Here is a 16,463-nt window from a genome sequence, read left to right on the forward strand (position 1 = left end):
ACGAGGAAAGACGGGAACCACCCAGGTTCATGGGTTCAGGAATATCTGGGGACAATGATAATGTCTCTGGTTTACTTGGGGGGGCAATAGGAACGAACACCCGGCGGCTCAGTCTCCTCTCTCTCAAACGGTTATCCAACCTGACTGCAAGGTCAATGAGGGACTCGAGAGTGGTAGACGGCTCACGTGTAACCAGCTCGTCCTGGAGCGCTTCTGAAAGACCATTTTGAAAGCATACCATGAGCGATTCGTCATTCCAGCCACTTCCTGCCGCAATGGTACGGAACTGGATGGCGTACTCTGCAACTCTTCTGAAAGACCATTTTGAAAGCACACCATGAGCGATTCGTCATTCCAGCCACTTCCTGCCGCAACGGTACGGAACTGGATGGCGTACTCTGCATCACTTTGTCCACCCTGTTGAAGAGACAACAGTCGTTTAGATGCCTCTCGGCCACTAATGGGGTGATTGAAGACCCTCCTGAATTCCTTCTCGAAGGCAGTGTAGCTTGCACAAAACGGGCTTTGGACTTCCCAAACTTCCGTAGCCCAGGCGAGGGCCTTAGCAGAGAGAAGAGTGATGAGGTAAGCGATCTTCGCTCTGTCTGAGAGGAAGGATGGGGGCTGTAACTCGAAGCTGAGGGAGCACTGCGTCAGGAATCCACGACAGGCGCTGGGATCTCCAGTGTAGCATTGAGGTGGAGGTAAGCGTGGTTCAGCAAAGGGGGTGGGTGCTTGAAGGTGCTGACAGCTCATCAACGTCAGTTCCACAGCAGTGGACCAATCAGAAGACCCCGAAGGAGGGACAAGTATCGTAAGCTTTTGTTTACAATAGCAAGTTTGCATATGGCAATTTCTGTTATCAAAAGAGTGCCACGAGACCCTCGCGGTTTGCGCTGAGCTGTTTAAAACCATTCCTGAGTGCTGTGTCATGCGTTTTTAGATGATGCTTTCTCTGCGAACCGCTCCTAAATCCTGTGTATTTGGGCATAGGTACAACACTGTTCTCGTAAAATATGTGATGCCAGGGGGCCTTTGAAACGTCCGTGCCCAGGGCACATCAAAGTCATAATCCGTCCCTGTATATAACCTCATTCATATATATAAAACCTTATTTAATTAAATGATAACTGATGTGGTGATATGGAAGTGTAAATCGGTTGACTGATCTGGAACTACTTCATAGGTGTGCGTTTGACTGAAATACAATGCACACCCATAGAAATAAGCTATTGTTATAAAACCCCCAAAATACATATGTTTGGCCTCAAAAGTTGATGCACACAGGTTTACATGTCTGCCGGAGTTAAGTTTTTACACCTGTGACCTTTTGTAATTGTAATTAGTGTGTGTGTGTGTGTGTGTGCGTGCGTGCGTGCGTGCGCGTGCGTGTGCGTGTGCGTGTGTGCGTTCATGTTTGTATATCCCGGTGGGGACCTAAACCCGAATACACACCAACACATGGGGACTCGTGTCACCGTGGGGACCAAAATTGAGGTCCCCAGGGGCAAAAAAGCTAATAAATTGTACAGAACAATATTTTTTACAAATCTAAAAATGCAAAAAGTGTTCTATGATCTTTAGGTTTAGGGATAGGGGATAGAATATACAGTTTGTACAGTATAAAAACATTACGCCTATGGACTGTCCCCACGGGGATAGTCAACCAAAGCGTGTGTGTGTGTGTGTGTGTGTGCGTGTGTGCGTGTGTGTGTGTGTGTGTGTGTGTGTGTGTAAAAATACTAGTAAGCAGAGGTGGGTAGAGTAGCCAAAATCTTTACTCAAGTAAAAGTACAAGTAACTAGAGAAATTGTTACTCAAGTAAAAGTAAAAGTCACTATTTTAAAAATTACTTGAGTAAAAGTAAAAAAGTATGCAATGAAAAAACTACTCAAGTACCTAGTTACTTAGTTACTTTGTATCTGATTATATAGGCCTACTACATAAATTAATATTAACGCCAATATTTTAATATTACATTTTAATCAATATTTTTAATTATCATAAGCAGATATCTTTGCAATATACTAGAGAGACTAAAGAAAGACAAACACAGAAGAGACAAGCATTTCTGTAATTTCATCTAGTCCTGATGTCAATGTAGTTTACACAACTTATTTAGAATAATAGACCATGTCAAACTAAAGCATGAACTAAACTCAGAGCATTTCCTAAGATGATCTAGAACATCTGCAGTGCTCTCTTAAATGAAATACACATTTTGAACAAAGCTCATGTTTTCTCGTGTTGTGTCACGTGTGTGTTGTGAAACGCTCTTACTTGTAAACAAACAGTAAACAGTGAACCACACGCCCAGTTTTCTTCCTTCTGTTCTTCAAATGTATATTTCTGCAAGCCCACGTCTCTGTGTCTGACAGGTAACGCGCATGTTGCTGTGTCTGACGAACAGGTGCGCGGGTGCGCGCAAATGGCGGGCATTTATCATGCTGGCAAACAATATGACACATTTGCAGTTTTGATTGTATAGATATAGATTAATATCCACTTCATCCAACGCTCTTTGTGTTCTGCGTGTTCTTAAGTTTCGCGCTACGAGGAGTGAGTAATCCTGCTTCAGATGATTCAGATCGTGCTGCGAACTGAACAAATCATTTGAACTGATTCATTAGCCTATTCAAATGGTTTTGCCTATTGTTCAATTAATGCTTTCAAAAGAATCGACTCAAAAGAATCGATCACTCGGGAATGCCCGTAAAAAGAGACGACAACCTTGAAATAAACAACGCATTTTATAATGCATATTTTAAAATGAAGGAACGTCACGCAATGTAAGTTATGTAACGAAGTAAAAGTACAGATTTTCTATTAGAAATTTACTCAAGTAAGAGTAAAAGTACACACTTTTAATTTTACTTAAAAAGTACATATTCTCCAAAATGTTACTCAAGTAAATGTAACGAAGTAAATGTAGCGCGTTACTACCCCTCTCTGCTAGTAAGTGATTTGTGAGCATGCCTGTGAAAACCCAAAAAGTCTTCCTACTCGGGAGAAGAATCAAATATCAATCAGATGGTGGTGCTAAACTAATCTCCTTTTTAACTGTCCAGTCAATTCAAGGCTTTAATGATTTCCAGTATATTTTAAATGTTTTTAAAAAATGTAATTAATACTAAATATTCCTAATACCTATACTTATGTTTATTTTTTAGAAGTGGAATTTCAATATACAATACCCTTATATGAGAGTGTACATTTTTATAACAAAGTTTATAATTATAGTATATCATTATATTATTATAATTTTAAATGTTATAGAACAGTGTTAATTATTAACTGTTAAGAAGTGACACAATTTGCTGTAGCTGTGTCTGAACCGCTCCCTATCTCCTTGCACTATGTTGTCCACTATTTTGTAGTGGTGTCTGAAACCTGAGTGAACTACTTCATTTCCTACATTCACTCTTTTTACCCACAATGCACTCTGATTTTGAGTGTACATTCGATGCACACTCTCTCACTCACTATTTCCCATGATACAACACGAGATGACTACTTGATTGGAATCAGCTGGTGGACACTGACAGTTAATGCCACGAATATATGATTATACGCATTTATGTTTGTTGCTGTTGACAGTTATTTTCTACTTTTAAACAATAAGCACATTGAATGAATATGATAAACAGTAGTGTTTTAAATATGTTAAATTATTTTATTAAACGTGATAACTGAGCATGCCTGCAAATAAATTTGACAGTTGTTTTGTTCTCTTTATTTTAAAGTAATACAATAAATGTGATAAATATAGTGAAAATAATTTTAGTATTTTATAGGTGAGAATATAAGCTAATCGTTATTTTTATGATAAACGTCTGCAACAGTCAGATGCAGGCTATATACGTCAGTGTCCGAAATCACTTACTCATTTTTATTCACTTCTTCCCCATATAGTGGACTCAAATGGCATTCGCTATATAGGGAATAGTGAAGGTGTGATCGAGGGAGTGGTTTCAGACACAGCATATGTTTATTTTGTGGCCATATAAAGTATAAATTTAGTAGTAACAAAAAAATATTGGTAGTGCACAGATATTTGTTGCCATGGAATCAAGAATTAACGAAAGTGGTCTGAACATCGTCTCACAGTGGCTGAATGTTGCAGAACAATGTTGCTACAGCCCTCCTTACATTTCTATGTTGTCACAACGTTGCTATCACATAGAGAGCAACATTGCCAGAGGAAAAATATAACAGGGCACCAATGTTGCTACAATGTAAATGTGTTTGCTGGGTATAATGTAAAAACATAAACTGTAAATGTCATTGCAGACTTACCTCTTTCTTTAAGTAGAAGCATCACCGATTCATTCTGTCTTGTAGTGTTATCCATTATTATAGTAGGTAGGTATACATTTGCTCCAAAGTCTATAAGCAGTTGAATGTATTCCGGCCCACAGTCATTTCTGAGGCACATCTCCATCACAGTTTTAGGTTGTTTAATTTGGCTTAGCATCTTTTCCTCAGTGCAGTTGTAGTCTGGATTCGCTCCATGCTGCAGCAATAGTCTGGAACAATCCATATGGCCATAAACTGCTGAAATGTAGAGTGGTCCTCGGCAGGCTGTGGCATTTGAGGCCCAGTCCGGTATCTTGGGTTTTACATCTACTTCAGCCCCATGGTACAAGAGTTCCCTCAGAATAGCCACATCACCTTCTCTGGCTACAGTCATCACAGGGGAGCAGTTGTTATGTGGGCTGCCATTGGGGTTAGCACCAGCTTTTAATAATGCAGCAACGCAGTCTAAGTGTTTAGCACTGACAGCCATAAAAAGTGGAGTCTGGGCTTTGACGTCCAGGCTGTCCACCTCAGCCCCATTAGCTAGGAGGACCTGGAGACAGTGGAGGTGTCCCTGAGCTGCGGCTGTACGCAGTGGAGTAACAGGGATGCCCCAGCCGCTTCGCTGATTAATGCATCTCTTGTACTGCTCCTGAGACAGAAGCTCGGTGAGGCGCTTTTCATCATCAGTAAAGGTGGCTTGATTCAGCTGCTGACAGTAGTTGATGTCTTCTTCCTCTTTGGGTTGGAGAAGAGAGAAGATCTTGGAAATGTCCATTAAGCTATTGCTGTTGGACTTATCCAAAACCATTCTTAAATCTCTCAGCACTTCACTTGATACAGGGTATAGACAAAAGGGAGAAACTGAAGTCACTCTAATGCAAGTTCTTACACAAACACAATAATTGAGTGAACTTGTAAAAAAAGATTTTTAAATATGTAAAAAAAAAAGATTTATTTTTGGCATTTTTGCTTTATTTGTACAGTTAAGTGAGAGAGGGGACAGGAAGCGAAGTGGGAGAGGGAGAAGGGGGTGGGTTCGGGAAAGGACCACGAGACTAGAGTCAAACCCAGGTCGCCCGATGTGCAACCGCGCCACATGTCGGAGCACTGCCCATGAGGCTATCGGCTCCGACATAAAATGTTTACTAAACGAGAGAGAAGAGTGCATCCTGGACGAGGAAAAGGTCCTGTATGATCTAGAGTTCATCCTAGTCTATCAACGAAATCACTGCATGATTAAGAAGTCTTTATTGTCTCATGGCTTCTTTTAAATAAGGTAAAAGAAAACAAAAGGTTTAAAGCACTTGCCTTCGTTAGGGGGAGTAGAAAATCACATTTTCCATAGGTAAGAATAATATCATTCATTTAGTAAATCACATGTTTAACATCTACTCACTAATTAACTATCATCATGTGACTCCCTGAATGAACGATATCATATCAATAATATGGGACATACCTTAAAAAATATATATATATATTCCCACAAGTTATCTTTCCAGTTATCAGCCCAGCTACTTACTTCTGTAAAAAATCACAGCTTCAAAAAATTGTGAAAAGCGCTATATACTGTAAGTCAAATGGAATTGATCTGAAATTGGATAGTGTTTAATGTCATTTACAGTTCAGGGCTGCGTTTCCCGATAACGTTATCTCTTTAGAGTCAAGTTATACCTTTTCTAGGCGTGTTCCCCGAACTATACCTTTTGAGGTTACTTAAGGTAACCATGTCCATGGCGGTGGTGCTGGATAGGTTGATATCGATGCCTCGAGAATCGATAGTTCGTTTTTTTACAAATCTAAACATGCAAAAAGTGTTCTATGATCTTTAGGTTTAGGGATAGGGTTAGGGATAGGGGATAGAATATACAGTTGGTACAGTATAAAAACATTACGCCTATGGACTGTCCCCACGGGGATAGTCAACCAAAGCGTGTCTGTGTGTGTGTGTGTGTGTGTGTGTGTGTGTGTGTGTGCGTGTGCGTGTGCGTGTGCGTCTGCGTGTGTGTGTGTGTGTGTGTGTGTGTGTGTGTGTGTGTGTGTGTGTATAATTTTGCAAGTGTCCAATCGCGCACCCTCACGGCCATATGTTTTCTGCGTTAACCAGCTACATTAACTGGCTGTTTGGCTTCGCTTGTTTTTGAAATGGTCATTTATATTCTCATAGTTTGCCATGGTGTGTTAATGTTCTCCACGATCTGTGTTGATTAACATTATTGGCGTAAATCACTCATTTGTGTATAGGGATAAGTGTCCCATCCAGAATGCCAATCACTCACGGGACACCCTCAATGGCATGGAAACCTTGATGTGCCTCCATCACGTCGTGCCTATGTAATCGGTGGCATGACGGAGCAGGATGTTTGTCACTGAATGCAACGCCACACCGAGGTCTTTCTCAGCCCATATTCATCCCCAAATACCTCCACAAAACTTCCCATGGCATAAAAACGAAGAGCTGCCATGCAGCAGCTGATTTTTGGGGCTGAGGGGGTAGCTCCGTCAAGTTTGTCTCGACAAAGGTGGGCCAACAAGATGCAAGAGCTGCAGAATATGCTCCCGTCGCAGGCTACATTTGTGTAGAATTTTCTCTTCTGACATGGTAGCCAGGGGACTAAAATGTTCTGTAATGAAATTGTGCAAATACACTAACTGGCTCCACGGACGGTGCCGTCTTTGATTTAAGACAACTATTCGCTGTCTCGCTGCCATAGTTTGACCAAACTCCCCATAACATTCATTCCCTTTATATAGACTACGCCTTTCCTGTCAAATGGTTTGCCAACTGATGTGCCTTGGGATAATAGGCTGTAATTAAAAACGCTAACAGCCATCAGTGTATGACAATTTTATTCATGAAAACACTTCAATAGCCTACACTGAGTGTATTAAACCCGAGTATTTTATTTGGAAAAATTAAAATTAAATTAAAGTAAAAATGTAAATTTAATACTAAATAGAATTTATATTAAATTATTATATTAAATTTTATATGTGAAATTAAACTGCGATGTAGAAAAGATTTTTGCATAGCGGTATGAACCATCAAAGGCGATAAGGTATAGCTAAGAGCGGTCCAGACCAACCTTACGAAAGCATGACTTACAGAAGGTATACTTAACTAAGAAGGTTTCGGGAAACACGTATTAACGATAAGGTATAGGTATAACTTAAGAACGACGTAGCGTTAAGAAGGTTTCGGGAAACACAGCCCAGAAACTTAAAAGCACCAAATAGCAAAATCCTTATCAAAAAGATATATGAAGAATTTGGTTCCAAAATGAGATACATTTTCAAAAATCGTGTTTTTAATTGTTTTATTGTGTTAGTTAGCTGTATTTGTTTAGTTATTATGGCTTAAATCAAAACAAACCAACCGCAGTTTGATTTATATTAATTGGAATGTACAATAAAAGAACAATATTTAAAAACAGATTTATCTCATTTTGGAACCAAACTCTTCATATTTCAGATCGCAGGTCAGAATTCAGCATTTTGTGTTGAAACAGAATCCACCTTAAACTGCATGGAATGTAACCTATTGCACTTTCCTTGTCAAAAGAATGCACGTATAGCACTCCAGCATGCAGAGATGACTTTAAAAAGGGATTGCATTTTTAAAGTTGATTTTAATCTACAAAACGAATTAGTATAACATCAATGATGGCAGTCGCATGGTTCACTGAACCAACCACTCGCAGAAAGTCTCACTTCAGGTGAGATCCTGCAAGAGTACTTGGCAAGGCCCTGCCGCCATATACTGGTGAACAATAAAGCAACTCCCTTTCTAAACATATTTTATTATACACTTAACATTATATTAAGCATTTTATTATACACTTAACAAATTAAATACATTAAGTAAATTCTTCATTCTTTCAGTGAACAGGGAATTAAATCTTGTAATGAAAAACATTCTGCCATACGTACATCCAACTTAGTATTTTCCATACTATCCAAATGGATATCTATTATCCATTTTTACTATACCTATAATTTGGTATCATTAATGCCAATTAATACTGGGTTCTTGTGTTTGGCTGGTTGTGTTAAAGCGGCCCTAACACACGCGGTTTATGCCAATCTCATATTAATCTTGAGTACCTATAGAGTAGTATTGCATACTTCGTATCTTCGAATTGTCCAATAAGGGACTAAGAAAAATTGTTACAAAACAGTTTTATATGTTCGAAAAAAACTTTCCTAAACCTGTACGATCGCTGGGGGAGTGTTTCGAGCACAAAAATACTACATAATACGCCCAACTCGTTTTTTGACAAGTTGACCGTGTTAAGCATGAGAAGACAGCACGTTTAACATTGTAAAGAAGTCAGAACGCATGACACACCTTTGCACCACCCCTTTAATAGTACAGTATTCTCAGAATCATACAAAATCCTTCAGATATGTAAGATAGATTATAAACTTTCCTTTAAAAACTCAAATTTATACATTTAAATAATTTTTATACTATTATGGCAGAGGTCTTCAGCTCTGCTCCTGAGGTCGACTGTCCTGAAGAGTTCACCTCCATCCCTAATCAAACACATTAAACCATCTAATCTAGAGCCGCTTTTGCACTGATGAGCCTGTGCGAGCCAGGGCTTTCCTAGGGCGGCAAACAGCCTTGAAGCTCCAGCTACGAGCTCAATGCTCAATTCGGTTTTATTTTTATAGCGCTTTTTACAATGTTTCATTGTTTCAAAGATGCTTTACAGGGAGAAAGACAAAAACAAACAAAAGTTAGTATTAGTAGATAACAAGGGTCAATCTTTGCTCTTAGTTAGAGACAAAGACATGTCTCCATTTTTTAGCCAGTTGCTCGGCAGCACTGCTCTAAACACACCTCCCTGGTAAAAATGTCACACAAACTAGACTACTTCAGTGGGAAGAAGGTAGTTTCGTCAGACCGTAGATGTACGTCCCACACCAAGCATGATGGAGAGAACCGAGCTGGCTGTTTGTTAGTTTTCACTTGGTGGAAAACGAAACAGCAAGGTCATCATGAGAAAATGGAGATTTAGCAGTATTTATGTTTAAAGTTTATATAAGAGAGCAATCTGTGATGAGAAGCAAAAGTTTATGCACCAGCAATAATTGTTTTTAAATAAAAGTTTTAATATTATATATATATATATATTATATAATAAAATAAAATATCTGAAATTAAGTTTTGGTGTACTCTTACTTATGACCACAGTTGTTTTATCCAGGCTATTACATTAAACAGAATTAGATCAATAAGCAATTGTTGTTAACCATAAAGAGCGATTACCACATAAAAGTGTTCCTGCATAATATGCCATCAAACTATCTACACAATGGGCCTCATTCATGAAACACGAGCAAAACAAATTTTTGTGTAAATCGTTTGTAAAGTCGTTCTGACGTAAATTTTCGGATTCATGAAAATGTTACTATTTTCAAAATGTTAGTTGGTAGGCTACAAGAGAAATTTACAATTTCGCTACCACGTGTAAATGGAGTGCAAAACATTCAAACGTTCTGTATTCTTTTAGACAAACTGATGACACTGCCTTTTGATGCACTATATGCATCATAATAATATTTCACAAGTTCTTTTGCCCTGTCTTTTTTTTCTTTTCTTTCTCTAACTTTGGGCAAATGCAGGGCTCATCACTGTCCATTTTTACACAGCCATCCAATCACAGTGGAGGAGAGGTATGGAAGCATATTGGTAGCAATTTTCAATTTAAAATGCAATACGCAAAATGACAAAACTCAAAATACCTATGTTTTGCATCATTTTTGATCATTTAAATTGATTAAACCATGAACAATGAATGGGACACGAACGGGATTTTGAAAAGTGGAGGGGACGTGTCCCCCTTTGTCCCCAGTGGAAATTGCGCACCTGGCTGTGACAGATCCAGTGTAACTCGATTCGTGAAGTTACGGAAACGTTGCTGTCAGGAAATCACAATGTGGAAGAACCCAAATGCAGGCAACGGCAGTGAAGGGGTTAACACAGACTTTATTATCACAAAAAAAAGCAAAACAAACACCCTCAATGGGGAAAACGGAACTAAGAAATATACATAAAACAAAAGACTTCCCACGTGGGGGACAAAATGAAAACAAGAACAGTAAAACTAAACTAAAGGACACGACCAAACGTCTTAAATAATACAAGGCACAAAACACGAACAGGGCGAGGAACAGGACCACGGGTAACAACACGAGCAAGGGCACAAGACCACGGGTAACAACACGAGCAAGGGCACAAGACCACGGGTAACAACACGAGCAAGGGCACAAGACCACGGGTAACAACACGAGCAAGGGCACAAGACCACGGGTAACAACACGAGCAAGGGCACAAGACCACGAGAGACCGCCGTACACCGTACATGCACAGAACACAGTACAATACACCAGCCCAGGACAAAGAAACAAGAGGGTATATATAGATAAGACAAACGAGGGATAACGACACAGGGCAGGTGTGGGTAATAAAACACTCAGGGAAAGGTAACAAGGAAACGAGAGGGGCGGGGCCAATGACGAGACACTGGAGAGAACGTATATTATTGTCAAAAGGACAATAATATGTTTCTCTCCACACATAACCAAAAGCTTTGTCATGGCTCTGCTACAGGACCAAGAAAAACATGACTTAATGAAGCAGAGCCATGACAGTTGCACCACAAAAACAGTTTCTGAATGATTATGTTAAGATATTGACTAAGACAACAAATACTGAATGTGTTTATGATGAAAATGTGTATGTGCAAGCAATCTAACGCTTTTATCATCTCTGCAGTCGTACCGCTGTACCAGGGACGGGGTGTGGCCATTTTGCAACACTCAACGCACTGTGTGTAAATGAAAATGCAATCCCAAATGTTCAACCTGTTAATGCATTGAGGGAAAATAACATTTGAATTTTCATTTTGCTACAGTTTTTCTTGACTATCTTAAGTAAGGAATAATTGACGACGGGCCGTTCAATTATTCGAAAGTTAATGCACACCCCTCGCATTGTCGGGTGTGCATTAACTTTCAAATAATTGAACTGACAAGTCAATTATTCCACTTAAACCACGGTTACCACACCACAGGACATTGTTCAAATGTATAATGTTAATGTTGGTCATGTCATCGTCTTTAAAATTCTGTTGTTGGTAGGACTGCTTTCTTGCGCATCTCATTTCCGTTAGAGCGAATGGACTCGGAAGCTTGAGCCACTTGGTGTGCGTGCGAGAGAGAGAGAGAGAGAGAGAGAGACAGCGAGAGAGAGAGAGAGAGAGCGCGAGAGAGCGAGAGAGAGAGAGAGAGAGAGAGAGAGAGAGAGAGAGAGAGAGAGAGAGAGAGAGAGAGCAAGCACACCTGCCTGTTTGAGGTCGTTTGACAGAAAAGTCAGAGATAATAAATTATTTATTCCTCGTGGCAGCATGAAGAGGAAAAAGAACCAGTAGGCTATCAGTGTTTATTAATGCATTTAGTTATTTTATTTATTCGATTTCAGTAGGCCTATATGTATTTCATGTTTTTGAAATGCTTTGTTTATTGAAACGAAACTGCACACGTTTCGATTAACAGTAAAGTTTGACATTATAAACGTCACCTCAAGAGCAGGGTGCTGTGCTGTGTGAGGTGATGGCCTGTATGCTACACTATAACCTTTCTGTTGTTTAAACTTGGCGAAGTGAAATGGAACTGTAATGTGGTCAGCAGACCTGGAAACCCTTCATATGTTAATGCATACCCACAGAACATTTGTCAACCAATCAGATTGAAGCATTCAATAGCACCATGGTATAAACATGTATAATCAATCTGGGGAATACATTTTAATTAAAATTTTGCAACTTAAAGAGAGTTGACAATATCCATTTAAATCACATATTAAAAATAGTGTAGGAACTGACAAATGTCATTGATATTATAGAATTTTTATTTTCATTTTGCACCTAATGTTGCACATATTTTATTCAAAATGTATATTTAAATACACAATTGCATTGTCATTTTGCGTATTGCATTTCAAATTGAAAATTGCTACCAATATTATTATATTCGTTAATATTCTTCAAAATAAGACACTCTTAACATGTTCCCGTGGATATTCCAATCATAGCAACCAACGCCTCCCAAAACGCACTGCATCCTAAGCGCTCTCAAGCGCCACCAGGTGGTCGTTTCCAGAAGAGCACTAGACATTATTATGTAGATTCTGTACTTAAAGTTTAATCTAAAGTTATTAGCACAACTTAAAGGTGCTTTGTGTAATTTTTTGGAGGATCTATTGACAGAAATGCAATATAATATACATAACTATAACTTCAGAGGTGTATCAAGACCTTACTAAATGAATCTTTATGTTTTATTACCTTAGAATTAGTTATTTCCATGTTATTCAAATTACAGACAGTTGTATTAGGGCAGACAGGGGAAGACATAGGTGTTATGGTGAAATTATTTTTTTATGTTTAAGGAGGAAGAGGTCACCGGACAAAAACCTTATATGTGTTTTACTATAAAGCTCAGGAGTCCGTAGTCCACACAAATACGTTTTATTTGTTTTATATTTGAATGCTTACAAAATTCTTAAATCTTGTCATCCCAACTTAAATTATATAACATATATAATAATACATATATAATATATGGTAATAAATATATTGTCACATTTTATTATGGCAAGTCATCACATGTTTTAATTGTTTTTATTTCTTTTTCATTTATTTATTGTAATCTATTCATTTATTTTGGTTGTTATTTCTTAGTTGTTTTTGTTTTAAAGTGGGATGTACCAAGAAGGATTAATCTTAAATCTCAATTAAATCAATATGTATTTAATAATTCGATTGCACAAACTATTAAACCTAGTTATAAAAATGAGGGTTAAATCACAACCATCAGTTTAATCTTTTCTGAAACTTTTGAATCTTTTATGCTGCTCCATTACTTTAGGTTAACTCATAACTCAGATGTAAATCTCAGTTTAATTTTAAACTTAAAAACGAAAAAAAAAAAACATTGGTCACACTTCAGAATAGGGGGCAATTCCCGCTATTAACAAACCATTAACTAAGACTTTTTCCCAAATAAACTCTTAATTTGTTGCTTATTAATAGTTAGTAAGGTAGTTGTTAGGTTAAGGTATTGATTAGGGATGTAGCGTATGGTCATGCAGAATATGTGCTTTATGAGTACTAATATACAGCCAATATGCCAATAACAGGCATGCTAATAACAACTAGTTAATAGTGAGAATTTCCCCCTATACTGAAGTGTTACCAAAACATCTAAGTGTTCAGAGACAGACATCACGCATGTGTTTACTATAATTAAAAATGGTGAAAATGCTACAACATGCAAAGCATCGGTAGATTGTGAATGAGAATTAAAGCCTTGTCTGTTAGTTTGTGGCGAGCTGTTTTAATAGTTACTGTTGAGTGGTAACTAGTAATCGCTTACTGTCCTCTGTCACAACCATCTTAGTTTGGTGCTGGAGGTCAGGCATTTCAATAGACGTTGTGGCTTTTTGTGTTTTACAAGCATGATCAGTTAGTTTGCTAAAACTTTGCAAAAAGGTTGTTTCTGTTAACATTAGTTAACTAGTTAACCTGAACTAACACTTGTAGAGCATTTATGAATTTGTGTGAATTTAAAACTTTTTTAAATCAGAAGCTAACATTAGATAATGTACAGTTAACCATCATGAATGAACAATTGTATATGTTATACTCTATTGTATTTGTAAAAACAAACAATAAAAAAAGAATTACTTGGATCCTGGCTTCCATACAGATCACAATACAGTCGACATGTATTTAATGCAGACATTAACAGAGACATTTATATTAAGAAGATGCATCTATTCAGTTAAATAAGACTGTTGCTGTAACTGTTTCACAAAATAAATATCTGGCATGAGTAAAGTAACAATATTACCAGTTATCCATTAACACAAGTTTTAAGGCTTTATACACAATAATGCAGGTTGTGCTGTTGTTTAAAGCATAAAAATTAATTGTATAATTACAACATACCTTTAAAGCGTATAGTATCCAGAGAGAAACACATGCAAGCTACAACACTGCAGGTCAGTGTGGCACAAACAGACCTGAGCAGCCACAGGCACTAATTATAGGCCACAAATGGATCGTCCAAACTTCCATTCTTGGAGAGTCAGAGGATAGAGTTATAATTAGAAAGGTGATCTGTGACAGTCAGAGACAAAATTAGTTGCATGTGTTGCATTTATCAGTATTTGATCATTAATAGCCATCAAGGGCAACTACTCCATGCTGTGCTGAAATTATGAAAATGAAAAAAAAAGCTATAATCTTCTACACATTAACTGTCATTGTGTATAATATTATTTTAGCCATAATCAGATTTCTTGTTTTTCGCAATGGTTTAAATGAAAGATGGAATGAAGTCAACTCAGTAATGTACATGCTTGTGTACTGCGCTGCAGCTGTTGAGCTGTCATCAGCTGCTACAGGCCTGAGAGACAAGTGGTTTCTCTAGTTCTCTTGCAGTAAGTGTCTCCTTGAAATGTTTCCAAAGTCCTTTCACAGCAAGAAGAAATTGTTGTACAACATACACAAAATAACAGGGGTTCATGTACAGAATATACACTACAGTTCAAACATTTAGGGTCATCTGAGTAAAAATTTTCTTGAGTTGACAGTTTTTTTGCAGCAGGTTTGCCAGTAATTTACTGTAGATTTAATTACTACTTAATATACTTTCCAATTAGTACTGTTTTCAATTACTTTAATCACAATTAAAACACTTTGACTTTTGAGATTTAAAATGCGCAAGAAGAGACTGGCATTAGCATATCAACACCCGCAAAAAAATGACATTCTTCCTCAGCATTTTTCTCTTGTTTTCTGTAAAAATATTTAAAACTTCTTAAATTATGATACATTTACATAACAAGAAAAGTGACCCAAGATATAAAGTCTTGTTTTATGAAAGAAAAATATATAAACTAGGTAATATATAAAACAAAATTGTAGATTAAATTTACAGTAAATTACTGGCAAACCTGCTGCGAAATTACAGCAAAGTTTTACAGTGTACTGTAAGTTTAGGCCTAAATGTCCTAAATTATTTTCTACACAAATATAATGTTGCAGACATATTCGTTTTGTAAGTTACAATTACTAAAAATATTTAAATTAAAAAGAGCACTGAATAGATTGGGAACAATACTGTTTAAAGAACATATCAGACTGAGACCTCAACAAGTTGATAAAAGGCAGAGAGGACACTTCGACAAATTCAAGCGCTTACACAATGAACAGTATAAACAAAGGGTGACTATACAATGAAAGTTGATAAAATATACATAATATAAATATAGATATAGATATAAACATAGCCTTTGTCAAAGTGTTTATTTACACTGAGAGCAAATAGCCCACCATTAATATAAATATCAGAAATTGAAAGATAGGCATTGAGAGAGTTTTGATGCTATCGACCCTTTTGCCGAACTTGCTCTACATTTTCCCATTACATATCAGATCGTAAAGGCATTTATTTTCAATATGCAAATGCAATTTGACATCCCTTAAATAATATTAATAAAAATAATCACACACTGTTATTATTGCATACTGTTTAATGCACAACAATACTAGGATGCAAATAGTATCTGCCACTATTGATGATATTGTTAGCATCTAACTACTATTTGCACTTAATGCAAAAAAATGCAGCACTGTAGATTTTTATTAGGTAAAGGAATTAAAAATCAACAGAAATTGTATGCAGGACTGTGCAATGGCAGTCACAGTCCAATGCCATCGTGTACCTGGTTGGGCCTGCATGGGTTCTCCTGAGGTTTTATTCTCGATTAGAGTTTTGGGTTCCTCGCCACCGTTTGCATACTGTTTTTTGCACTATTTGCCTGGCCGGGGGGGCTGCTTTAGAATTTTAAAGTTTTACTTAATTAATAGTGCATATAGGAATTTATAGTCTGTTATATTTGACCTGTACTTCTCTCTCCTTTATCTTAAATGTGTGCTCTCACTGAGCGTGTGTGTGTGTGTGTCTGTGTACGCGTGAGTGTGTGTGTATGTGTGTTAGTACGTGTGCATATTGTGTGTGTGGAGTGTTTTGTATGTGGGTATGTCTGTCTTCTGTGTTTTCAACTTTTTCTTGTTTTTGCAGGTACA

The 16,463-nt window shown here is 37.5% G+C and overlaps 1 protein-coding gene across 1 annotated transcript; it reads right to left on the bottom strand.

Annotated features, from left to right (window-relative positions):
* Positions 1 to 4,228: 4,228 nt before the first annotated feature.
* Positions 4,229 to 14,372, bottom strand: LOC130551138 (ankyrin repeat and SOCS box protein 12-like). The gene is made up of 2 exons (XM_057328686.1): positions 14,319 to 14,372; positions 4,229 to 5,124 (listed from the first exon to the last, which is right to left on the bottom strand). The coding sequence occupies exons 1-2, from the start codon at positions 14,350 to 14,352 to the stop codon at positions 4,229 to 4,231; spliced, it is 930 nt and encodes a 309-aa protein (XP_057184669.1). The 5' UTR covers positions 14,353 to 14,372.
* Between the last annotated feature and the right edge of the window lie 2,091 nt (positions 14,373 to 16,463).

The sequence above is a fragment of the Triplophysa rosa genome, unplaced genomic scaffold, assembly GCF_024868665.1.
Source record: "Triplophysa rosa unplaced genomic scaffold, Trosa_1v2 scaffold67_ERROPOS2563432+, whole genome shotgun sequence".
NCBI classification, from domain to species: domain Eukaryota; kingdom Metazoa; phylum Chordata; class Actinopteri; order Cypriniformes; family Nemacheilidae; genus Triplophysa; species Triplophysa rosa.

Bases quoted from the DNA above. Each gene is read 5' to 3' on its own strand.
- LOC130551138 (XM_057328686.1), bottom strand. From the start codon at position 14,352: ATGTGTTTCTCTCTGGATACTATACGCTTTAAAG. The intron at 5,125-14,318 runs GTATGTTGTAAT...TATCAAGTGAAG, and splicing joins GGATACTATACGCTTTAAAG to TGCTGAGAGATTTAAGAATG.